This window comes from Sorex araneus, chromosome 4 (genome assembly GCF_027595985.1).
Source record: "Sorex araneus isolate mSorAra2 chromosome 4, mSorAra2.pri, whole genome shotgun sequence".
NCBI lineage: Eukaryota > Metazoa > Chordata > Mammalia > Eulipotyphla > Soricidae > Sorex > Sorex araneus.
In genome coordinates this window covers 67,579,250-67,606,655 of record NC_073305.1, presented here as the reverse complement: position 1 = coordinate 67,606,655, position 27,406 = coordinate 67,579,250, and the positions used below count along the sequence as shown (strand labels likewise).

Sequence of the window (27,406 nt, the reverse complement as noted above, 5' to 3'; positions counted from 1 at the left end):
AGTGAGCTTAAGTGGGCAGGAAGTGAACAAAACCTGAAGATCCTTGAAGAACTTAAAAGTTTTAAGGGAATTCTCACTTTTTAAGACTTCGGGTCATTGATCTTCAAGAACTGAACAAAGATAGAAAAGAAGGGAAAATGCTATGAAAATTTAGTTTGCTAAGGACTTTTGGTAATAAAAAACTTAAGTGCGATTATGTTCCCTAGCTGAGGGAATTTATTACTGAACATTAGTGTGGAGAAAAAATGTTTTCCTGTGGTGAAAACTGTAAACTCTTGCCATTGTATCATTTACGTGTACAGATGAGAAGCGTCACATTGCTATCCACCAGAGCTTCTGAAGTTTTTCATCTTGCAAATCAGAAGCCAGTTAGATAACACTACTACTTAACAACCAGTCCCCCCTATGGAAGTTACTGTTTGAAGTGCTAGTTGTTAAAGACTAGGCTAGTCTCATGCTGGCATCTCTCTTTTATTAAAAAAGAGAAGAATAGGATCAGGCACTCCAAATATACTGAGGAGTCCTGAGTGTAACGCATCCAAGTTCTACCATCTTGGACAGGTTAAGCTAACCTTTCTCAACCCTAAAAGCAAGGGCAACAACACTGTCCCAACTTGACTCACAGCTTTATTCACAGAATAGCTGCAAAGGCAAAATAAGATCTGCAATAAGACTTTGGCAATATAGTAGCCTAACACACACAGAAGAAGTGAAAGAAAACAATGCTCTGAATCACAGAGTGAAACAAGCAACAGATAGAAGAGCAAATGTGAACATGGGTTTTTAAAATAAAATTGTAATACATTTTCCTCTTGAGAGATAAAACCTGAATGACTTACAATCACTTATGCATATAATATGGTACTTCAGTTAAAAACAGCATTAACTTTTTAAACCTCAAGAATACCACAGTATACTTTCTTAGAGGAAATGAACTAAATTGGGCATCAGATGTCACTGGGAACTGTCTAGTCTCCTGTTGAAAGTGGACGCGGGATCCAGGAAATGGTTCCCAAGGAATGAATGAGAAATTTTATTTTCCGATGTCAAAGTCCTGAGATAATTCCCGTCATAATTTTATTAAAAATTTACTTAGAATATTTTGCAAAGAAACTAAAAGCCCAAAATAAAAGGCAAGAATACTGAAAAGATATCGAGATTTTTGCTATTTAAAAAAAAAGTGATCTATACCGTATTTGCCATTTGCAAGGCAGGATCCATCAAGCCCAGGATTTCTTCATTGTAACTTGATTCTAAACTAATGATGTCATCAATTACATCATCCATCTGTAGGAAAGAGGGAAATGGAAGAGAGACAGGTATAAGCAAAACCTAAGCAACCCAGAAGAGATCCATGATCTTTTCTTACCTAAAGTAGTAGTAATCTTTAGTTAGATTTTAGGAAGTCACTATCCTCTTCCTTCCAAAATAGAAAAAACTTTTTTTTGGAAGTGCAATAACACCAATCAATGCTAAGGATACTGTGTGAAACCAAGACTCGGTAATTATTAATTGCCAGGCACTGGGCATCAGGGCTGTGCAAGGGCCAAATTATTATCCTGACAATGACCCTGTCCAGGGAGGTAATAACTATGATAATTTTTCAGTAAGATCAATAAGCAGGAATTTACCCAAATTCACACGCTGAAAAAGGGTAAAAGCCACAATATGAACACATGCTTTCAACTGCTCTGCTAAACTGCCTGCCCAGAGCAAGAAACCTTATCTTGAGTCAGAGCTGTCATTTGCTTTTTTTCTCTAAAGACAATCCACCAACTCCCCTTGAAGGGGGAAAACACACATGGTAATCGGGCTCTCTGCTCCAAGAACACGGGGAACTGTGCTTCCCAGGCCCCTGGCTTGTCCTGGAGTGATCTCACAGTGACTTATAAAATAAGTTTCTCCTGTACAGCTGCCAGTGTGCTCGGTGCTCCCCAAGGAATACACCAAGACGAGGTTATCATTACAGTCGTGGCGCTGACATTCCCTCTAGATCAATTTTATTCCTGAAGTACAAAAACATCAGTTATGACTATAAACAACAGTGATTACATGTGCATTGCAGCAGTTGCAAAGAAAAGCCTGTGAAAACATTTCTTGGTAAACACCTTATGTATTTGAACTGGTGTGTGTGTGTGTGTGTGTGTGTGTGTGTGTGCATGCACACACATGCTTAGATGTTAATAGTGCTTCATAAGTACATAATGAAATCTCAGAACTCAGAAGGATGCCCTCTGTGCCTTTTTGTCACTTCCAATTAAGAAGAAGAAGCGCCAACATCACAGGGCAACTGGAATCTTCATTCTCCTACTTTCTTTAAATCTCAATGTGAGTCTCAATGTGTTGTTTGTAAATGGGGATGAATAATATACATTGTTTTTGAATTATTTGAGGTTGCAGGATAAATAAAAGAAAGTGCTCACTGTGCCAGGGAAACAGACTCAAAGTCTGAGTGAGAAGGACATTTGGAGGTTAGTTTTGAATAACTATCAGCGCACTGTGTATTAAGTTCCATTTCTGGATATTAGTTTTATTTGCTTCATTTTGAAATAATTTTTTACTTGAGTTGGTGAACAGATAGATGGACCAGGGAACATCTGAGTATTTCTAAATTTTTACTTTATTTGTACAGAAATAAAATCCGTGAATTTGTTGTGATTGGTTTTTGTTCTTTGTTTTTGGCAACTGCTGACTACTAAAGGACTAACTTACACCTGTGTGCTCAGGGCTCCCTCCTGACAGTCTTGGGGGACAGCATAGGTGCCAGGGACTGACTCAGGTCAGCCCAGTCGGGTGCAAGGCAAGTGCCTTACTCACTATACTACATTTCCAGTGCCAAGATTTGGTGTGAATTAAAGAAAACAATTTTTTCCCTATGAAAAAGTTATGCAAATTGATGATGGTAAATATAGGAAAACTAAATGGCTATATTGTTAGCTTTTTTTCCTTGATATGTCGCTATAAAATGTACATATATTATATTAATTAATGGGTATAACATGGTATATATCCATTAAGCTATGCCATAAAAGAACTTTTAGTTATTTGAGAAAAATAGCCAATAAAGTGAATAAGTTTCATGACATATGTTCCATGAGATTTCTTGTTACAAAACAAAATATAGCACTCTCTCTTTCAATCTCTCTCTCTCTCTCTCTCTCTCTCTCTCTCTCACACACACACACACACACACACACACACACACACACACACACTTCCTGGTTATACTAGAGTTGATCAATGTTTTGACCTTATGTATGTAATGTACACTGATAATGGTATCTAAATAAAGCCCAGCATTTTACAATTTATTAAGATTTTAAAACTTTACATACTTTTTAATGACTTCAAGCAACTTAGGAGGAAAATTCTTTTTTCAACTTAATTTCCCTAATAATTGCTAAATCATGAAACACCATGAATAATATGGCCCTGTTCTTTGCTTCCTCTATGAGAAAACAAATCAAAACAAAACAAGTCAGGGTGTGGGGGCGGGGGTAGAGATCTTAAGTCATCAAGTAGGTGAGATGAGCCATAAATAGTCTCATTACAAAGTGTCACATCCTTGGGTAGCCGAGTCATTCAGTACCTGCATGCAGGATGCGCGTGAATGCGTGTTCATACTGGGGCATTCGCTTTCCACCCGGTTTTGCTCTTCAAATTTATAAAATCCCTGCAAAAACATAAGCAAAATCAACTCGTGACCCAGATATGAGGATACTTTTCAGTGAATGACATGCTCACGTGAGGCTGATGGCATAGCAACAAGATAAACTATGATTTTAAACAAAGAGGAATCTGACAGAGCAATGAGATAATGAAGGATGAACGTCCATCAGACTAGCTTGACCCATGACAAATACAGAGGAAAAGAAGATGGTTAGTTTGGCCACAGGAGCCAAGACTCAGATCCTTTGAAATGAAAATTGACCAAACTTCAAAAAAGTTACCTCTGAAATCACATGAATATTTCAGAGTACAGTAAAACCCCAGTGAAAGGGAACACAACTCATAGTTTGGAAATAACAGGCATAAATTTACAACTCCCTTCTCAGGATTTTATGCCTCAAATTTGATGCAACAATTAGGCATGCTTGAGTCTTGTCTCCAATCCAGCTTTTATAAAATCAGACTTAAAGAGCAGTAGTAATTTTATTAAGAAATTGAATTCAGGGGCTAGAGTGATAGCACGGTGCACAGGGCATTTGCCTCGCATACGCCAACCCAGGTTCGATTCCCAGCATCCCATGTGGTCCTCTGAGCACTGCCAGGGTAATTCCTGAGTGCAGAGCCAGGAGTAACCACTGTGCATCACTGGGGGTGACCCAAAAAGAAAAAAAAAGGAGAAGAAATTGAATTCATCCTGCAATTAATTAATTGAAGCATTGCTTCTTTACAAAATGCTCTGGGTTACATTATTCAAATCCCCCCATGCATATTCGTGTTTCCCCCCCAACCTCCCCATCCAGGGAGAAATAAAAATAATATTCTAGACATTCACAATAAGCGGAACTTCTAAACCGCCTGTCCCACACCTTTTCTATTTTTGCTATTTCCACCTTCCCTTCTCTCTCTGCATTTTCACTGCTTCGGAAATGGAAAGGCATTGAAGGGAGGCGCACACTCAGCTAACAAAGCGGAAACAGGCTGGGAGAGGAAGGGTTCTCGCTTCCAAGCCCCACTTAAAGTCGACCAGGTCTTTACCACGCGCCATAACCCAATAACCCAGAGTCGGCCAAAGAGGCTGGAGGTCTGGGACAAAGGCTAGAGAGCATGGCCACTTGCACAGACAGGAGTCCACAGTCAGGTGTGGAAATGATATCCAACAGACAGTCACGTAGTGTAAGAGAACAGGAGTGGGGAGGGGACATGAATTACCTCTTTTTCACAGTTGGAGTTAAGTGTGAGCATAGCCATGGGGCTGTTGGGTGCGCTGCTCCCGGGCACTGGTGGCATGACATGATCGCCAGGCTGGTTTGGACATGGCAAGCTCAGGACTTGGTTGGCATGTTTATTTGCTAAAGTGGTAGAAAGGTACTGCTTTACCTGCTGCCTTTGGGCTTGCTGTATGTGGTACTTGGTAGGGTTTTCAAGGTGGGTCTGCACCTGAACATAACCACAGAGGGGAGAGAAGACAGCGCTGTTATTTGTGGTTTTTGGATATCTCTTCTTTCAGGCACAAACATGAGACTCTCCAGTCCACCGAACAAAGTAAGTTATTAAGACCCTATTAAGTACCTACCAGGCACTAGGCTAATAGACTTTGGTATTACTGAATCTTCAAGTCTAAATCTTAGAATTTAGGGTGATACTTTACCCTGTTTTATTTTGCTTTTCCCTGCTAGACATTGGTACATCTAAAAACACTTGAGTCCTTCTATAACTAATAATTTAAAACATGAAACTATTCAAAGGGAAAATTTTTTTTCTAACACACCTTATTAAGATCAAACCAAAATCTAGGAAAGGAGCATAATTCAGTTTATTTTGCTTTTGTTGGCAAATAGAAGCGCTTACTGTTAAAGGAAAAAATTAAAACTCCTTAAAACCCAACTGTAAAACGGTTGTAGAAAATAAACAGAAACATCCTGATAATGAAATCAATTCATTGTGGATTAATTCATCCTACTTTCATTTGGACATGATTATTCAACATTTTAATTAAGATCCTGAACCCAACATAAAAACAATTACACATTAAGCAGTTTCTTTCTAACATCAACACTTATATGTTTGTGTTTTTAAAGACAAACATTCAACAATCAGTATATTTTTCCTTCCTTACAAACATTAAGACAGAACGAGAAATATTTTGCTTTTACAAATCAGTGTTATTGAATTTTTGTATTATATACATACATTTGTTTTAAATGATGCATACCTAAAATATATAAGTTATAGCACAATGTTGCTTCAACAAAATAAAAGACCATTTTTTCCTTAATAAATACAATTTATTCTTCATGGGCTATAAATGAAGAAAGAACAGCCACACACTAGGGAAATGAAATTTCTAAAAATATGTAATTTGTTTAAATCTACATTGAATTACTTCATACAGTATCAAACAGTATTAAAAGAGACTTGTACTTAATAAAACGTGTGCCTGTTACAATAATATGAAAAGGTGAATTACTCAACTTATTGCATTATATTTCAGAGACCGAGTATGAATAAGAATAAAGCTCACCTGATAGTGATTATATTCTAGCATTTCCAGCATAACAACGTTTTTAGGTAGCCCCAGTCCAGTGGCAAACGGTAGACTATTCACTCCCTGTACTTTCTGTAATTCTGATTCAAAGACAGGCTGGCATAGAGAAGGCACTATAAACAAGGTATCCCGAGACACCACCGGAAACTTTATAACAGCAGCCCTGCTTATAATAACCTAAGCTAATTAGTTATGCATGTAAAAAAAGAAGTTCACACAAGGACTTTTTTTAAGCCCTGGGTTTGGTCTTAAATATTGATATCAATTCCACCACCAACACCCACCCCAGTTTGACGTCATGCTTTTTTTCATAAATATAAAAGAACCTTTTTAAGTGATGAGCTATCAAAGTCAAACTCACTGTCAGATCAAGGCTAATTCACCATTCATCTTTAGTTCCAGTAATATTAATAGACAATGGTATTTCTCTTTCAGCAATAGGTTAAGAGATAGATGCTTCCTTTTGAGAAGACATTGCCTGAAATCTCCTATTACACGAGACTTTTTTCTAATGGCCAAATAACTCTGCCACTTCCGGCAGCAAGAAAACTATCTACTAATATGGAGGGCTCTGTCTTGAATTTTCAAATTAAACAGCCCCATCTCATATCCCAGTTTCAATGTGCATCTTATTCTTAGCTCTCTCTCTCTCTCTCCTTTCCTGCCCCCACCTTACCCTATATATTATTTATATATATAATATTTGTAATATTTGTAATTTTTAACGGACCTCACATGATCAAGGAAGAGAGTTATCCTAACAGTTTATAAAAATACACACACACAGAGAACTACATGAAATTTTTGGGAATAATAAATATACCTCCAGCTTAACCTTCAAGTTATTATATGCATATATAGTACACATGTACATGTTATCATATACATAGCTTATGTATTTATGTATTATTCCATGCCATTATCTACTGTTATTATATGCTAACCCACTGAACAAAACGTAGACTTATATAATTATAAATATACAGGTATGATTACAAGTTCTATGAAACTTATGCCTGCTGTGAGGCAAAAGAAGAAAAAAAGCAAGCAAATATTTGTCTAAACATTATTTTTTTAAAATGCTTAATACTGCTGAAATACAAAGATATTTTAAGCATAAAAATGTTTAATTGTATCTTTCCAAATGTCTAGGGTGACAAAGTCCTTTAGGATAACAATTTCAAAACTGTTTCAAATGACTGATCTAACATGTACACAGAAGTTCACAGAGGCATATTAAGTTTCATAAAGGGTCCAGACACGATAATGATGAGGACAATAGACATTACTAAAATAAACATAAAATGAGGGCAAGGAGTGTAATGTGCTTATTTTCACTATTACACTTAAAAAAGAAAGGACTTCACATTTAAAAATAAATGTTAATTCACTGGCAGATCTTATTCTTTAATGAATCAGAATGTTATGCTTTAATATGAAAAAAAGGCAATTTGCTTGCCAATTGGCATTGCGAGTGAGGCCTTTACTATATGCACATAAGAAGAAATCCACGTGACACAGAAGAAATCCATGTGACATATGTTATGTTCCTTTACAGGCAGTCTCTATTTTGTTTTCAAATAAGTGGACAGTAATTTGATTATAAACCCTATGTATTTCAATAGAATAACACCATTTTAAGCATTTTCCAATCCCAACACCTGAAACCAACAACACAAATTAGGAACATGGGCTTTTGGTTTAAATGCAGGTGGTGAGGTTAGTGGGACACCAGATGACAGGTTGCACATAAAAGGACCAGGTGACATATGCTACAGGTGGTGGTTACATGGCACTAGGAATCCAGCCTAGTTAGAGCTTCTAATTTCCTGGCGTTTCTCTGATAGATGGCAGGCCTAATAACACAATCAAGAGAATAGGTAAGAAGCTGAAAGTTGGATTTGAATCTGTGATTCTGCTTTGCAAACTTCTACTTGGGTGGCCTTCTGCGGGTCATCAGCTTTCCCAGGCCTCCCTCTCCTCGTGTGTTCAGTGGGGATTATCAGAGAGCAGAGTGTCTGCAGCATCAGTATCACCCCCCTAAGAGGCTGAATGGTTTTGTTTTTCTTTTTGTCCCAGGACCCTTTCAAATTCTTCAAATTGACTGTGTTTAAATGAGTTCTATCCACCAATATTACCATATTAGGAACTAAATCAGAAAAGTCTTATTTTTGAATTTATTTGTTTTGTTTTAGGGCCACATTCAGTGGTGCATAAGGTTTATCCCTGGTTCTGGGTTCAGGGGTCACTCCTGGCAGTGCTCACAGGACCACTCATAGTGCCAAGTGCCAGCCACATGCAAGGCAACTATCTGACCTCCCGCACTCTCTCTCTGGACCCCCAAACAGAAAAGTTATAAATACAAGATTATTCTGGAACATATTTTATGAACATGAGAATTGATAATATTTTAATATGCCATATAACCTTTGTAAAACTCTTATAGGGTGTACCTAAGGTGTACACCCATGCACACGCACGTGCATACACGCACACACACACAGATAAAAAGAAAAATAAACAACCTGGTATCATGAAAGTACTTTGATCTTATAGAACCATTTTGAGGGATTAAGACCCCAGGGGCACTCCCTGAGCATGTTTTGAGAATCACTGATCTGGAACCAGTCAGTATTATGGCATTATCACCATACCACCAAACCCTATCACTCATCACTGCATGTTGGTAGAATTTATCCCAAATTTTGAGTCTTGCCTCCTGTATCTGCCAGGCACTGAAGGAAGACACTAGCCCTGCCTGGGCTTCCACAGTTTTAATTATGAGACTCTCAAACCTTATATACAGGACTTTTGAGTCTCGAGCTTATCTCAGTTCAACTTTTTGGTGACTCCCTTTTCATTAATGTTCAGTTGTCAAGCAAGTGAATGGAAAAACATACATGGAATTAGATAGCTATAAGATTTTCTGGCAAATTTTACATTCTTAATATCTTTTTATTTTCTCTGTATTTCTCTCTCTTATTTTGGGGGCTTGGCGGTAACATTTTGATGCTCAAAGCTTATTGCTCACTCTGCTCAGTAATCAATCCTGGTAGTGCTTGGGTAATCAATTTATGGTGCTGGGTGTCAAAGAGGTGGCAACTGCATGCAAGCAAGCAGCTAAAAACATGTAGTGTCTCTCTAGTCCCGTGTTCTGACATTTTAACCAAATACACAATCAATGGGCTGGAGCGATAGTGAGTAACAGCAGGTAAGGCCTAGCACTCAGGCAACCCAGGTTCGATTCCTCCGCCCCTCTTGGAGAGCCAGGCAAGCTACCAAGAGTATCCCGCCCACACAGCAGACCTGGCAAGCTACCCGTGGTGTATTCGATATGCCAAAAACAGTAACAATAAGTCTCACTATGGAGACGTTACTGGTGCCCGCTCAAGCAAATCGATGAGCAACAGGATGACAGTGATATAGTGATACAAGCAATGAGTTCAGAGAGGAGAAGTCAGGATTTGCTAAATATTGGAAGCAGAAAATAAAGCTAGAATATAGCATGCCCTATTAAAACTTTTTTCAATGTATACAATGTACAATACAAATAAAGTATGCTAGTAATCTCCAAGTATAAAAATTCAAAGACTGAGGCGGGAACAGTAATACAGCGGGTATGGCACTTGCTTTGCATGTGGCTAACCCAGGCTCGATCGGCCAGTATCCCATATTGTCCCTGAGCACTGCCAGGAGTAACACACACTCGGAATCCGTGCTCTCAGACACTGCATCTTGTTTTCTGTACAGTTGTACAAAAGCACTCTTACAAAAATGATGATAACAAGGTATGAATCTTAAACTATGAGAAAAAGCAAATTCAGATAAAAACCTAAAGTGAAAAAAAAAGGATTATTTAAATAAAGGAAGGCTAGAAGTGACAAAGGTCGCTAGGTCCACCAGCTTTTCTCTGTAACAGGATGTGTATGCGACCCAACCAAGCCAGTTGTTTCTACATGACCTGGAAAGTAAGAATGCACTGTGTTCTCATATGGTGGGCAAAAATGAAAAAAAGAATAATACTTCACATGAAACTTTTATAAAACCCACATTTTAGTGTCCATTCACATAGTTCTTTTAGAAAACAGCCATGCCTGTTACATCACACATTATACACGGTGGCTTTCCTGCAGCAACAGCTGAGATGAGTAGCTACAAATGGAGATACCATATAGACTCCCAAGTCTATAATATGTACCTGACTTTCCAAAGAAAATTACCATCCCTGCTCCTCACTGATTTTCTATTAAATTGAGGTTTTAGGAAGCCTTGAAAGTAGAATAAGGTGATGTTTTAAAAGACAAATAATAAATGTGCATGTAATTTCTAATTGCCATTTTGGGAAAAAAAGCCTAGATGAGCAGCCACAAAGGAACAAGGGTATGCTTGAGTATCCTTATTTAAGAACTAAAGAAATAAACTCTCAGAAGCTGAAAGACTGACTAGAGTTAAGAACCAAACCCAGGCCTTCGTCTTTCTTTCCCCTGTGACCAAAAGCAGAATATCCTACAGTGATGATCAATTTTGATCTGGGGCCTTAAGTGAATAAAGAAGAAAAGCTAAGGTCTAGGTTTGTAGCCCAGAGACAAAACCCATGGCTTAACACGTGTAAAGCACTGAGTTCCATTCCCTGGCATGGCAGAAGAGGACAGGGAAAAGAGGAAAAGGAGGAAGAGAAACTCACCTACCCTGTATGTACACACAAATTATATACAAACTTACATCACAATTTTCTTGTTCTGTCAAACCACTTCCTAACATATTGACTTGTATAATTTTCTTAATTTTTTGAGTTCAAAGAAATGAGTTTGTAAACATATATAAAAGGAAAAGCTAGTAAATCCACTTTTCTATTATTTTGATGTTAGAATAAACTGAACCAGACTACCAAAAATTTCTAGCAGGCTTTTTATCCTTAGGTAATGACCTATAAGACAGTGCTTGTTATAAACTGCAGGGCAAGTACGTTTTGCTTTTAGAATAAACAATATTTAGCAGTCTCAGAAACAAAAGGTAATATTGTAAGAAAATGTCTAAAATATACATATATAATTTTCTGTCTCAGATTAAAATAAGTGGAAGATCATGACTATAAAAGAGAGCACCACATTTTTATCTGATCCAAATAAAAATATGAGAGATTTAAGAGTGGTGGCCATCTGCCTGCAAAGTACTTATAAATGCAGAATAAGGATGTCACTTTCAGAATTAAGTTCTTATGGGATAAACTATAAGACACAATAAATATAATAAAAATAAAAAAAACATGTCTTACAGATCTAGCATCTGGGGATCACATCGGGTATTACACAGAGAAACATCATATTAAACAGCAGGGTTTTTTTTTTAGAATATGGAAAACAGATAATCATCATTTATTCACTCAAAATCATCTACCATGATCCAGATGTTGTGAATTTTATATTAATTCCTAGCATAGGTAAAAATGAAACCAAGAAATCATCCCAAAAGTTATGTATATGTATATATATAATACATATAAAATATTCTAGAGTACCTTGCATTAAAAAAAATCATGATGACTGAATACAGAAGCAACCATAGAAGAGAACAGAGTCTGACAGTTTTAACCTTTACTCTGAGTCACTGTGATCTGAAGAGTATGCCTCTTCTCCCTCCTTCCCCATACACAGAGAATTAAATAAAGGAGTGGGAGCAAACCTTAATGTGTCTATGAGTCACCTGGGATCTAGTTAATGCAGACTGTGATTCCATAGGTTAGGGGGAGGCCCTAAGATCCTGCATTTCTAATAAGCTCCCAAGGGGTGCTAACCCTGCTGGTCTGTGGGCCGTGTTCTCACAGGTTGCGGCTTTAATAAGTTCTCACCTGGACTTCCATTCCCATTAAGAGTTACAAATTCATTAGCTATTCAAAAAATATTACTTGAGTATGAATCGTATGTCAGGCAACTGCCTTCATTTTACATAGTCCATCCAGAGAACAGGTGAGACGTAGGCAAAGGCTCCAAGTGGATCAGGCACACTGGGGGACAAGCATGCACACCAAGTGTGCCAGTCCTCACTTGGAAAACGCTTTCTTCACTCCGCTTTCAATTTACCTCGCTCACCAGGTTTGCTCTTTGCCTCTTTCATCATTTCTGCTCAGTCCTTTACTTCTCTTTTACCACTTTCCTCTTCCACTTAAATAGGTTAGAGTTCAGAGTGCACTGAACTTACAGCTTACTTTTCTCTTTCTCTATCCGTAGCCCCGAGTGATATAAGAGGACTCAGGGACAAGAACATCTCCACTTAGATGTCTCTGTATGACAGACACACGACCACATGCCTACTCAATGGCCCTACCAGGAGGGGTCAAATCATAGAAGGAAAGATTCACGTATCTCCAGAAATCCTAAAGAAAATGAAGATGTGGCAGTCCCTCACTGTGTCCAACTCAAAAGCCCAGAAACATGAAGTCTACAAATAAAGCAACTCCTCATTCTGACACTGACAGCTGGTCAGGTCCACTCTTATGTGAACCTGATTCTTGAAGTCACTCAAATTAGCAAACTGCCAACCCTTTCCCATTGCATACTTCTAAAGGCAGATCCAAATCTGATGGAGGGGTAGAAGCAGGTAAAGCCACACCAAACAATCTCAAGTTAGTGAAGGGGGCAAAAAAGACAAGTTGATGAAATTCTCTCCACGATCAATAAATGTCAATCAATAAATTATACTTTCAACAACGTTTCTAATGACCTCATCAGATATAGGGGCAAAAACTTAAGCACAAGAATGCTTAGCACAGCAGCATCTATGTCAGGAGTAGGCAAATATCTCTAGGGCCCTATATCTGTTTCTATAAATAACAGCTTAGGGGGACACAGCCATATCCACTCATTTATGTAAACTTTGGAGCTGCTTTCAAATGATAACAGTTTTGGATCACAGCTAAGTAGCAGAATGTATGCCCACAAGCTCCCCAAATATTTGCCATTTTATCCTTCAAAGAAAGTTCCCAAACCATTAATTTATAATTTAAAAAATGGAGTTCTTTAAAAATGGAATCCTGGGGCTGGAGCGATAGCACAGCGGGGAGGGCGTTTGCCTTGCATGCTGCTGACTGGAGTTCGATTCCCAGCATCCCATATGGTCCCCTGAGCACAGCCAGGGGTGATTCCTGAGTGCAGAGCCAGGAGTAACCCCTGTGCACTGCCGGGTGTGACCCCAAAAAAAGCAAAAAAATAAAAAAATAAAATAAATAAAAATAAATAAAAATGGAATCCTACGTAAGGATCAACAATAAATTAAAATATTAATTTTGAGGAAGCCAGATTAATTTGGGCCCCCCAATGTTGGCACTATTTACCTGGGGATAAACACTTCATTTTTTAAAAAAAATTCTGGGCACCTTTTTTTTCTCTTGCAACACTTTTACAGCATTCTTGGCTTTGACCCCCTAAATGACAGACTCACACTGCCGACATTTGTATCACCCCCAAAAATATCTCTCGATATTCCAAGTGTCCTTTTGGAGGCAAAATTCCATTTATGTAAGAACAAGCGCATATATTGGACATAATGAAAGCATTCACATTTTACAAAACTAATTAACGCAAGGGAAGTTTATAAAGTGAGACTGCAAAGAAGGTTACCAACATTAGAACTGTCATGTTAATTTGGTTTCAAAATGTTGTTCCTGGGGTTTGAGATAACAGTACCGAGGATTGGTTGTTTGCAACCACTGTGTGCAACTGATCCGGAATTCATCCTTAATACCATGTATGGTCCTAACACCAGAAGTGATCCTTGAGCACAGAATCAGGAGTAATTCCTGAGAACCTCTGAGTGTGGGCCAATCCCACCTCTCTTCTCCAAAAAAATACTAGGACTTTAAGTAAAATAATTGACAAAATATTGTTCTACATGTGCATAAAATATGCATTAGAAAAAAAAATATAAGAATACTGATTACATTAAAAGGACTAATGACAAATCATTCTGGATATATCTTAATAATGACCATTCCTGGGTGATGCAATTATGTGACTATCTTCTTAGGGATCCTTTTGTATATTTTCTATAATGAACATAGTACTAACACTAATTTTTTTTTAAAATTCCATAAATTGCACAAAAATTAGCGAACCTGAATACAAATATATTCATGCAAAACTATTGGAAATTTTGAAACCAATGAATAAGACCATTAAGTTGTTATATAATAAGAATATGAAATTTACCTCATTTCAATTTTTTTCAACATCTGATCACAACAGAAAGCTATGTTGTGATTTAAATTTATTTATTTTTTTCTTTTTGGGTCACACCTGGCGATGCACAGGGTCTACTCCTGGCTCTGCACTCAAGAATTACTCCTGGTGGTGCTCAGGGGACCATATGGGATGCTGGGATTTGAACCCGGGTCGGCCACATGCAAGGCAAACGCCCTACCCGCTGTGCTATTGCTCCAGCCCCATGATTTAAAATTTTTTAATTATTTAAAAATTTTAGCCAAACATTTAAGCCTCGGCAATTTCAGTTTGTAAAATATTTGACATATCTTTATGATTTTGTTAAAGGCTGTGATTATGTGGTTCAGTGATGCTCTAATAACAGCCCATTTGTGAGGGCATCCTCTAACCACAATCGATGGCAATCACCAGTGTAATTTCCCTCGTGCTGTATTGTTTCCATGTGCCCCCCATTTAACAAGCTTCAGAACTGTAGAAGTCTTTTCCTGCATTCTTCCCCACCAAACGCCCCCAGCGTTTGTAGTTTACGGGGCATTAGAGGCCACTGTGAGAGACGGGCAGCGCAAGTCCGTTTCATAAAGACGGCCACTCTTTAAGAAACTGGCAGTGGTCAAGTCTGCCAGAGATGAAACATTGCCCTGGGCCCATGTGAAAGGTCAGCCCCCAAGGAGAGCTGATGGTATGAAGGTCAAGTCCACAGAACTGGAAACTTGGGGGCGGGGGGGAGGGGGGAGCAGAGGGGGAGAAGAAAGGAAAAAGAAGCTCCCTCAGAAAAACACAGACTTCGGGGGCTCAGTCATGAGACTGAGGGTCCTCCGGACTTTTGAGGAAATGCATTGTCACAGGCAATTTTATTTTCTTTTGATTTTGGTTTGGGAGCTATATCAGCCACTGTGGGATCCTCCTAGCTCCATGCTGGGGGGAAAGTACCATGCTGAGCTGTAGGGATGGAACCACAAAACCAGGACACCAGGACCTCCTCATTTAGTCAGTCTGCGGTACAACCTCCCCAGCTCTTCAGACAGGCCTTAAGATATGCTGTCGAGATGGTGCAATGAGGAAATTCCAGATTGGAATGAACCAGCCCAACAATTACAGAAGAGATTTAGTCTGGCACTGCAGGTGCTCCAGAGAGAGAGAGAGAGAGAGAGAGAGAGAGAGAGAGAGAGAGAGAGAGAGAGAGAGAGAGAGAGAGAGAGAGAGAGAGAATTCATCTTCTTATTTAAAATCCACCCTTTGTGTCAAAGATTTTTTTTTTAAGTTCAGTATCAAACCTATACTGTATTCATGAAAGCCAGTTACAACTTGATATCACTCTAAATATGGAAAGGATAAGGAGGCACCGCCACCAAACAACTCAAGAGCTTTTGTTCTATCATGCTATTAACATGTTAGTTAGGATAACATAAAAATCACTGGCCTATTTTACATGCTGATGACACACATGGAATCGTCCAGTTCTACTCTTCTGACCAATGAGCTATGCTATTATTTATATCTAAAAACTCAACTGTGTTGTCATAAACGAGATAGACTCTATCACTATGCATGATGATCAAGTATCTCAAGGGCTGAAATCTGAGTCACCTTCATGCCATCTCAACTATGCACTATTGTCACTGCTCCATTAATTCAGTGCCACTTTGGAACAGTAGAAAAACCGTATTTTGCAAATGCAGAGCATTTAAGAGATCTTAAGGAAAATTTCACCCACTAAAGAAAAATAATGGCAAAGAACATGAAATGCAACATGCCATGCTTCTTTCATATATTTAGACAGAAACAGCATTCAAATAGCACAAGGGCATCTGATAAGCAAGATCATTAAAAAAATCATAAAAAAATAAAGACAAGTGAATTAAGAACAAAAAGTCCCATTTCACTTTTCCTTTGTTTCTTACTCTTGTTTTATTACTTGCTCCTTGGAATTCATTTTAGAGTTTGAATGTATCCTCTGCATTTCTAGGTTAAATAAAATTATAAGCACACAGAAGAATACATGCATTTAAGTCAGGTGTAATGCACATTTATAGAATATTTAAAAACAATGCAACATAGACAAATTTTCATGCAAAAACACCTAGATTTACCTCTTATTTTCAAAGCATCTGTGTAGCATTTTATTCTATAAATGTTTTAATCATTCCTAGATTAAGGTCATTAAGGTGATGCCAATTTTCACTATTATAATTTTTAAAAATGAATATTTTTTGCATTCTGGAACATATTGCAGTATACAGACTTGGGGAAGAGAGGATGGAGTCCTTAAGATAGAAGTTTGTTGAGAGAAGGGTTTGCTGGTTTTACATTCTAAATGATGCTACCCCAATTCCCAGGAGACCTATTCTTCTAGTTCTCCCCATAGCAGATAATCATAGTACCCAGTTAGATACCTGTAGCTACTCCAGTACTGATTCCAACAGGCTTAAGATGCTCTTTTGACAATTTCTGTGAAAGTTTACAGAATAAATGCATTTTATTTTGGGAGAAATAGTATGAAATTTGACCTCAAGGAATTAACGGCAAAATTCCTGCCCTAAGATAATTATAGTACAAGGGAAAATAGTGATGCAGAAAGCAACTAAAATATATCTAAGACAGCATTCAAAACAATCTAACAAAGCAAAGACAGTGATGGCAAGCTTCCTTGTCAACCTTTTAGTGTCTTTAGTCAAGATGTACATCACTCCTTCCCCCCTTACTCTGTTCCCTCCCCTTCAAAATTAATTAATTAATTAATTATTTAATTTAATTTAATGCTTCTGGCAGAATACTTTCATAATCATATCCCTGTCCCTTGAATAAAATAACAAAAAAACAAACTGATCTTGTTTGCTTTTGATTAAATACTGGAGGTAACATTAAAGTTAGACTTCCCTGCTCATTTACCCTTTCTCCCCAGTGACACTTTACCTGTATCCTTAGAGTCTCTCTATATGCATTTACAACATAGTACCTATAAAACACTTGTTATTATTCAGGATTTCTTTTTTTAAAATCATACATGTTGTACATATGTGGGTCTTTACCAATTTTTGTCACTATGCTGCTATCTGTTTACATCGATACATACATATCTAGTTTATTTATTTTAATATTATTTTATTATGTTCCATGTAATCCATTCCCTTTTTCATGGGTATTTATGTTGACTTAAATTTGTTGTGTTCCTAAATTATACTGTGTCCCTGTGTATGTGTCCTTCAGAGTTCCTAAGTGGCATCGACCTTGAATGAAATTATTATACAGTAGATTGTGCACAGTGACAAGTTTATTAGATGTTGACGAATTGTTCCCAGGGTGTTTGTACAATCTATACTCCTGCTACTAATATATGACAATTCTGCTTTCTCTGCTCTGTCCAAACATATTTATATCAGGCTTTCTAATTTATGCCAACCTGATCTTATATTAAATATTATCTGTCATTTTAAGTACAAAGTTCTTTAACAAATCAGACCCATTTCCTATTGATTTTTAAGAGTTCTTTATATAAATATATATAATAGGTATAATTCCTATGCTTGTTATTATTAGTATTCTTCTGTTTGTTGCCTAACTTTTTATTTTGTTTCTGTTTAATTACATATGCTTTTCATATTTTTATTTGCTTGGGTTTTCAATTTTCCAACATAAAACATAAACGTAAGAGGGAAAAAAAAAAGCATAAACTTTTTACAATTACTTCAAAGATCCTAAGCCCTTCTTAGGAAACTAAGCTATGTTAAAACTTTCAGTAAATAAAATCTTGCTTCTAAACATTGCAAAGTTAGCTCTATGCAAAAGAGTTTGCATATAATTTATTATTAACATACAATCACAATGATACACAAGTTTTAATATAAGATTAAACTCTTTTTATACCTAGAAAACACTATTGTACCAATGTAACTTGCTTTTTATATCAAAAGGCATATGATCTGAATCAACATCCCAAGATTTATACTATCTCTCCAAAGTATAAAAACAAGAGGATATAGTATCTGGTAAAGGAAATCACCCATATCCTATTTGAAGATTCAAAAAAGATTTTTTAAAGACATTATGAACAAATTCTTATCACATGAATAATCTCAACTTAAAAGAAGTAGTGACAGTACAAATGGGCTAGCTCTACTAGAAATACTTCATATCTGTCTTTTTTTTTATGAAGGAACTAATACTCTAAAATTATATCTTCCTCTGTCTCTAAAGGAAAAATAAATCCTAAGCAGAATTATCACATAAAAAATATTAACAAAAAACCACTGGCACTTGTAATTCACTTTGCTATATTTTTTTCTAGAAAATTGTGCAAATTTAAATATTTTCAGCAATGCACAAGTGTCCATTTCCTCACAGAGACTTGAATGACAGTTCAGTAAACAAAGAAGCACTGACTTCAAAGGATAAACAAAAGCCTTGCTACTGTTTTATTTTTGTATATAATGATATTTTTTCTCTTTGGGTCACACCCAGTGATGCACAAGCTCCTGACTCTGCACTCAGGAATCACTCCTGGCGGTGCTCAGGGGACCATATGGGATGCTGGGAATCAAACCCGGGTAGGCCGAGTACAAGGCAAACGCCCTACCTGCTGTACTATCGCTCCAGCCCCTATAATGATATTTTAATGTTTTAAAGTATAATTGCTTTTGTTTGTTAATGTGCATCATTTTTATTGTCAAACAATGTAAATAAAAGATCACCCAGTGATTTGTAAAGGAAAAAAAGACACAAAAGGAAAATATTAGTCAATTTTAATACTCATGTTAAAAATAGGAATGTTTCATGGTGTAAGATAAAATTGCCTTTTATGGACCAACGCGATAGCTCAATGGGTTGAGTGCATGTGCTTTCCATGCAGAAGGCCTTCAAATTTCATCAGGCAAAGTATAAAACAGAAATCATTTTCACTATTCAATTATACTGGATGTAGGGAGAAGGCATTCTTTTATTTGTGGAGATTTTACATGTATGTATGTATATATATATGTACATATACACACACATATATATGTGTGTATATATATATATATATATATATCTCACTGTCATCCCGTTGCTCATCGATTTCTTGAGCAGACTCCAGTAATGTCTCCATTTGTTCTTGTCGCCTGCTGGTGTAGCCTGAGGGCATCTGCTCACTCCAGGAACATGAAGAGCACGTTGCTGTTACTGTTTTTGGCATATAGAATATGTAGAATACCGAGGCGGGATATCCTCGGTAGCTTGCCAGGTTCACCAAGAGGTATGGAAAATGAGTAGGGAGTATCTTATGATGTGTATATAAAGTCCTTTCAAAAATCACTTATAATATTACTGTCTTCTACTCTTTCTTGGGATTTCTGGAAACCCTTCTCGAGCATAGGAGAAATACACTTTTTCTCTTGTTCCTACAGAACTACTCATGCTCAGAAGTTAGGACAAAGTTTTTGGATTTTTCTCTCAAACATTTAAAAACATGGAGAGCTGAGCAGGAAAACTATCGTAGAGATGATATTAGGGAAAATTCAGTACCCAAAAGGAGCACTAATATTCTAAGTTAAAGCAGAGCAGGCTGTTTGCCCAAACTCAACAGAGTAGTCACAACTCCCAGGACCGGGGGGTCAGATCTCCTGTCGGAAATCAAAGTTAATTTCAACTACCAGTTTTGTTATCAAAATACAGACCAAGGCCAGAAGAGGGAACTATATTTAAGCTCTGGGCCCAAACACATCTAAATAACTCTTTCATGTCTCTCTCCCGAGAGTAAAGTCTTCATGATAGAAGGACCCTTGTGCTGGTTTCCATGTTATCTCCTCAACACCCTTAAGACTGCAGGGTACATGCCAGCAGGCCCCACGCCAGGCTGTTTCATTTGGGGCACCCCATAAGCGGCCAGGTGAGACCCCTCCCCGCCACATGGCACCCAATTCAAGGAGTCGAAAACCTTCAGAAATCACGTGCCACCACGCTCACTGCTGCTCTCCACACGCTTAGGCTGAGCTTCACCCATGAGTAAACCTATTCCTGGATGGGCGACCACAAAGCACCCATTCTCCAAGAGTACCGCACCACATCTGATGGGGTTCAAAGTAGGAGGTAACCAATCTTAGAGGAGCCTTTAACAACATGTAAGTGATCTCTTACAGAAGGGCTTAATGGCCCTGGGTGAAATACAACAACCTTCACACTCTTTCCTCTAAGGAAACTTTTTTGTAGCATTTTCAGCAGTTTTTCATAACAAACATATATAATATATTATTTTGGTTCTGCTTTGGGGCAGGAGTTGGGATTCAGGATGGAAACATCTGAAATATGGTGGTGGGAAGGTGCAATGGTTGTGGGATTGGTGTTTGAATATTAAATGTAATCAAATATTGTGAACTACTTTATAAAATTAAAGAATTAAAAACACTGCATGGTACACATACAATGCATAGATTTGTACTTCATTATTCAAAGAATAAGTAATATTTTTAGTCAACAGTTTGATTCACATGACTTTCTCCAAAAATACTGTCTTTTTCATAAACTATTCTAAAAGAGATCATACTTATAGTAGTTTTAGACACAGTAAAAATTACAGATGAATGATCCACCTAAGTTATATTTCAAGTTTGAAATGTCTCTTATTCTTTTACACTAGGAGCATTATTCCATAGTGGTTAGGAACAGAACACAAGAGAGGGGAGACAGGAAGAAGATAACATTCAAGCTCCATCACTTCACCTTTGCCATGTGGCTTAAACTTCCCCCAAGCAATATAGGCCTTAACAGCACCTACCTCACGCTGAGGATGTAAGTCGAAAAAGTGACAATTTATGTAAAGTGCTTAGCTTCTATTATGTACATTTGGCCAGAGAAAGGTAAAAAGGAGTACTACTACCGTTAAAAGTTGCCCATTTCTCTTTTAAACACTCTTGACTCAGGCTTCTTATAAAATTAGCAAATAAAACTAAATTACAGTTCCTCTGGACAAATCCCACAATACAATATACTACAAGATACACCAGGACTCACTTCTCATGTGACAAGCACTTTGAAGTTACTTCCATTATGTTAAATAACTATAAAAACCATGTAAAACAAAACAAAAAAATAAATCTATATGGATTTATGGGCTTATATCTAGTTCAATTCATGCTATTTAAGAAAATTCTGAAATATCTCAGACAAATTATCTTAAAGGAAAGATATCTACATAGCTGGATCACAGTATATGTCAACCATGGCATATATCAAACTATGATATATAACAACCATGGTATATATCAAAGTTTCAGTTTTATCTTTTTAAATATTGACATCTTGTATACAACTATTAGCCATTAAAGTTTGTTCAAACATTAATAACAGAGGAACAAATTTGAGACCATGTCCCACCTGACTTCAAGATTTAACTAAAGCACTTTAGTAATCCAGAGTTTTAAATCATTATCAAAACAGCTGACATTAGAATAGAAGAGGGAGTAGCTGCCGCCAAGATGTGATCCTGAGGGCCGCACATGTGTGCAGCCTCTCCGCAGCTGCATGAACGTGACTCCAGACGCCAGCTAAATTTTTCGGCCTGGGCAGCTCCTCGCAGAATGTCTCCAGACTGAGAACTAAGCCGAGGCCCCATGCCCGCCCAGGAGGGGAAAGGTATTTCTCTCTCTCGCCTCTTCCTTGCCAGGGATGAAGGGCGCGGTGACCACCATATTATGACGACCACAGATGGGGTTTACAAGCTTGCAATGATCCAATATCTGGAAGGAATCTCCCTAGACTTAGTTGCTAAAGTACAGAAATCCAAAACCTTATATCCCTTCACAACAGGTCTGATTCTAGTGGGGTACTCCTAACAATAATAGTGAGGTTTGTGTCGAAATATTGAATGTAACCAAAGTAAATAGAAAGTGAAGTGAAATTTATCAGTTACAAGGCGGTGGGGGGATGGGAGGTATACTATTTTTTTTCTTTTTTTGGTGATGGGATATGGGCACCGGTGAAGGGATGGTTGTTTCAGCATTGTATAACTGAGACTTAAGCCTGAAAGCATTGTAATTTTCCACATGGTGATTCAATAAAAAAATAAAAATTAAAAACAAAGAAGAGGGAGTAAAGAAATAGATATTTGCATATATGAGAAACTGACTTTTAACAGATACAAAAGCAATGCAATAGTGAGAGGATAGCCTTTCAATAAATTATATTGGACACATTATGTGCAAATATATTTAACTTTAAATCATCTAATCACATATATAAAGATTAACCCAAAATGATCAAAGCCTGAATCATTAGAACTTATGAATAATAAATATCATCATCATCCCATTGATCATCGATTTTCTTGAGCGGTCTCAGTCAGTACCGCCTCCATTTGTCCTAGCCCTGAGATTTTAGAAGCCTCTTTTTACTCGTCCTTCCCAATGGTGCCGCATGAGGGTCTTTCAGGGTCAGGGAATGAGACCCATCATTGTTACTGGTTTTGGCATATGAATACACCATGGGGAGCTTGCCAGGCCCTAACATGCAGGCAGGAAGTGCTCAGTAGCTTGCCAGGTTCTCCAAAGGGGAGAATTAGGCTATAATAATAATAAATATATGGGGCTGGAGCAATAGCACAGCGGGTAGGGCGCTTGCCTTGCACGCGGCCAACCCAGGCTGACCCAGGTTCGAATCCCAGCATCCCATATGGTCCCCTGAGCACCGCCAGGGGTAATTCCTGAGTGTAGAACCAGGAGTAACCCCTGTGCATTGCTGGGTGTGACCCAAAAAGCAAAAAAAAAAAAATAATAATAATAATAATAAATATATATATATACATATATATATGAGGAAATCTTCATGATTAGGCAAATTAATCTTCTGGATTAGGCAAAGAGCCCTTGGATATGTAAACAAAAACGTGATTAATAAGGTAACATTCATAAATTTAACTGTCAAAATTTTAAATCTCTTTAGCAAACACTATTAGAATGAAAACACAAACCACACATTGGGGGGATCAGATATTTGCAAAGAATGTTTCTATTTGATAGAGGACTTCTAATCCAGAACTCTGAAAATACAATAGGACAAATTTTTTAAAAAAGGAAATTTCTGTACAGACACTTCACTGAAGGGAGAAAAGTCAGTGATAAATACTCCCCATGAGGGAAAAATGCATTCATAAAAATATCCTTACACAAATGTGCATAGCAGCTTTATTTTTGATATTATAAGATAATTAGCAACTCCAAATGTCCAACAGGTTAATGGACAAATAATTTGCGGAATATCCACATAAAGTAATATTAGAAATAAAAGAATAAGCTATACATATATTCTACATTGTGGAATCTCAAAACTAGGGTCAAGTAAAAGAAATTAGACTTTTACTAACAAGAGAGCATGTATTGAATCCATATCTATTAAACTCTAGAAGTATAATGAATCTATAATGGCAGAAATTAAACCAGTGGTTACTTCAGGATAAGTGAGGAAAGGCTGTGCAGATGGAAGGAAAGATAATAAAGAGATAGAAGGAAATTTCTGGAGGCAGGTGAAGGTTATATTCATTACCTTGATTGTGATGATTATTTCACAGGTGCACAATATGGCAGCATTTATGAAATTATATACTTTCACCACATGTGGAGTTTATCTTATGCTAATTATACTTCAATATAGTGCTTAAAAATAACAATAACTAGCATTTCTTTAAACTATATTATAAATGTGCAGTGCTAACTTTTTCACCTATATGTATCCCTATTTTACCAAAAAAGAAAAAAAAGAAAAACATCACTGTAGACTGGCATTTCTGAAATGTCTTCCTTTCAATTAACTCTACATCAAACTGAGTACTTAATATTTACTAGGGAATGGCCCAACAGCCAAAGGGCATGCAAAGATGTGAAAGCCTTGTCCTGTGTCATATTACTTACAGTTTACAAAAGTGAAAAGACCTAATGGCTGTAGCAAGGATAAAATGACATGTGCTATTATTAGAAATATAAGCAAAATTCTATGAAGTAGACAGATGTAAAAAGGAGGAGAAAAGTGGATGGGAGAAGAGGGAAACTCAAGGAGCATTGCACACAGAAGCCAGAACTGCACCACACTAATTGGTCAGGATTTGGACAGGGCTAGACAGAGACAGATGGGTAGACCAGTAGAACACATGAGCAAATTCTTGGGCCCAGAGAGACAGCACGGGGCTTACAGTGCTTGTCTTGCAAACAGCTGATCCTGGTTCCATTCCCAGAACTACATATGATCCCCTGAGCAGCATCAGAACTGATCCCTGAGTTGAGAGCCACATGTAAGCCCTGAGCACCACCATATGTGCCCTCCCCGGAAACAAAATGTAAAACAAACATAATGAGCAAATTCTTGACATTTCTGCTTCTGTTTTCTAAGCTGTCAAAGCCTAATAGGGGAACACAGAATCAAAAAGCAATGACATATCTCAATTATTTGGTAACTGTTCAGTATGGTTACATGATGGGATTTGTTAAAGGTTATTGAACTATCTTATGCTTAAATTATCATTTATGTTTTGCCTTCTTTGTTCAACATGGCATCTCCAGTGCTTATCACAATGTTTGACACAGTACTCAGTATGGTTTTGATAAAATGGGTGAGTGAACAAAATTCTAGAGAACAGATGACAGTTAAGGAGATGACAATTAATGAACAATTATGAGCAACACTGTTTAAGCTTAATATGGCAAGTTTAGAGATTGTATTTGAAGTCTTCAGTAGCACTGTCATTCCATTGTTCATCGATTCACTCAAGCAGGCACCAGTAATATCTCCATTGTGAGACTTGTTGTTACTGTTTTTGACATATCAAATATGCATGGGTAGCTTGACAGGCTCTGCTGTGCAGGCAGAATACTCTCAGTAGCTTGCCAGGCTCTCCGAGAGGGACAGAGAAATTGTACCCAGGTTGACCGTGTGCAAGACAAATGCCCTACCCGTTGCGCTATCGCTCCAGTCCCAACAAGTAAGCTCTCAGCAGATGCTCATGGCTGCTATTATTATTTCTGTTACTAACGATTTCAGTTCTAAGGGGATTAGTATTTTGCAGGGAGGGGTATTTTCTCAAATAACCTTTCAACAAGCTAACATCAATGAGAAAAGAGAGGATCTCAAGAGGAAACTCTGCTGCCAACACCTTTCTGTAGTAAGAAAGAGAGGCTGAATCAGAACCCAGATGATCTAATTTTAGTCCTCTTGCTCATTTGTTGCTAACCCATCTCGAACACCAATACAGCATTAGCAGCCATGACTTCTGCATGAGGTGGAATTCCGAAATACCAGCTTCAGTGGATACTGGAAAGGACCGCAGAGTCTCACCAGCAACTCAACAATATCCCTCTGCTGACCATCATTGAGAAAACAAACCAAAAACCCAATAAAAGAAGCCCTCACTCAGTGACAAGAGCTTGGCACAATGAACAAAATAAGTTACTTTTACAGAAGATGGTCTTAGCCACCTCAATGTTCCAGGAGTTTGTCAGAGTCAGAAGTCTCAGGGCACATAATAGAGTATAGACAAGTCAACTGACAAGTCTCAAATGAAGTATTCAAGACCTGACACTGTTCCTCATCCCAAATAAGAAGGCTAAAAAGAGAACAGTGGACAATGTGTTTGCATTGCATGGGGCAACCTGAATTCAATCCTCAGACTGCATATCTACCCCCCAACACCACTCTAAAAATCTCCAGGAGTTATCCCTAAGCATATTCCTACAAATTAGAAGGGATTTTATAAAAATAAAAAATTGCAAGGGCTAAGTCGGGGCTAGATTTAGCTTTCTTTTTTTCCCCCAAGCTCATTATTGTATCCCAGGAAGCTAGTTTGTAAATCACTACTGACAACTATAACTAGAGCCATATCATAGAGAAAAACTGAAAAACCAATACACATGGAATTTTCATCTCAATGGTTTCATAATAACTGAAAGTAAAATTTTTTAAGTTAGTAAAAGTTCATAATAACTGAAAGTAAAATCTTTTAAGTGTGTAAAAAGTACCTAGTTTTTAAACTCTTTGAAGACCATAGTTTACAAACTACAAACAAAATGAAAAACAAATAACTGAAACAGCATAGAAAATACCTTTGTTGTATTATTTAAATTTTTTTCTATTTTTGTGAAACAAAGATAAAATAGCAATTGTACTTAAAATTGAACTGGAGTGATAGCACAATGGGTAGGGCATTTGCTTTGCATGGGGCCGATCCAGGTTCGATTCCTCCGTCCCTCTTGGAGAGCCGGGCAAGTTACTGAGAGTATCCTGCCCACACAGCAGAGCCTGGCAAGCTAACACTGACATATTTGATATGCCAAAAAACAGTAACAACAAGTCTCACAATGGAGACGTTACTGGTGGCTGCTTGAGAATATCAATGAACAATGGGACCACAGTGCTACAGTGCTACTTAAAATTCAAAAATGGACTCTTTTGTTTTTACTTTAAATATATATATGTATGAAACATATGTATATATATGAAACATACATACACATGTATGTTTCAGAGATAATTCTAACTAAATATCTTACACTGCTAATAAAAAAATCAAAGGAAAAGATCTCTGAGGACAAAGAATTAAATGTGTTATTATCTCCATGTTTCAAAGGTTATGGGTGTAACTAAAGACTACACAGTAATTAAAAGTAGTATTTCTGTCAGAAGATCAAACTAGCGTCACATATTTAAAAAAAAAAAAAGCCCCAGGCTGGGTCTCAAATGGTTCTATTTTATACCAGAATAACCAAGAAGCTAACTGTTTAACCCTTCAATCACAGGAAAATATAAATCATCCACATAAATTTACTGTGTGGCTAGGTCACTCAAACCTAAAAATTAAGGAGTAAAAAAGGTGAATGAATTAAACTGTAGTTCTATTCAATAGTACTGGCTAAGTCTGTAGTTAGTTTCAGGTCTTTTCTAGGTACTTAGGCACCAGAAGTGTACTAAGCAGGCAAGATTCTTATTTTCATGAAACTATAACTGAGCTAGAAGCATTAAAGGC

At 37.4% G+C, this 27,406-nt stretch overlaps 1 protein-coding gene across 7 annotated transcripts in view; it reads right to left on the bottom strand.

Moving 5' to 3' along the window:
- MITF (melanocyte inducing transcription factor) overlaps nt 1-27,406 on the bottom strand; it is a 230,775-nt gene that overhangs the window by 31,593 nt on the left and 171,776 nt on the right. For 4 of the 7 annotated variants that reach the window (XM_004612790.2, XM_004612791.2, XM_055136576.1 and 1 more), the window contains exons 3-5: nt 4,879-5,106; nt 3,590-3,673; nt 1,192-1,287 (exon numbers count right to left, since the gene is read on the bottom strand). In XM_004612790.2, the coding sequence (XP_004612847.1) occupies nt 1,192-1,287; nt 3,590-3,673; nt 4,879-5,106 (408 nt within the window). Of the gene's footprint in view, nt 1-1,191; nt 1,288-3,589; nt 3,674-4,878; nt 5,107-6,190; nt 6,319-27,406 lie in introns of those variants that run through there. The other 3 variants (XM_004612795.2, XM_004612796.2, XM_055136578.1) reach the window with 2 other exon arrangements.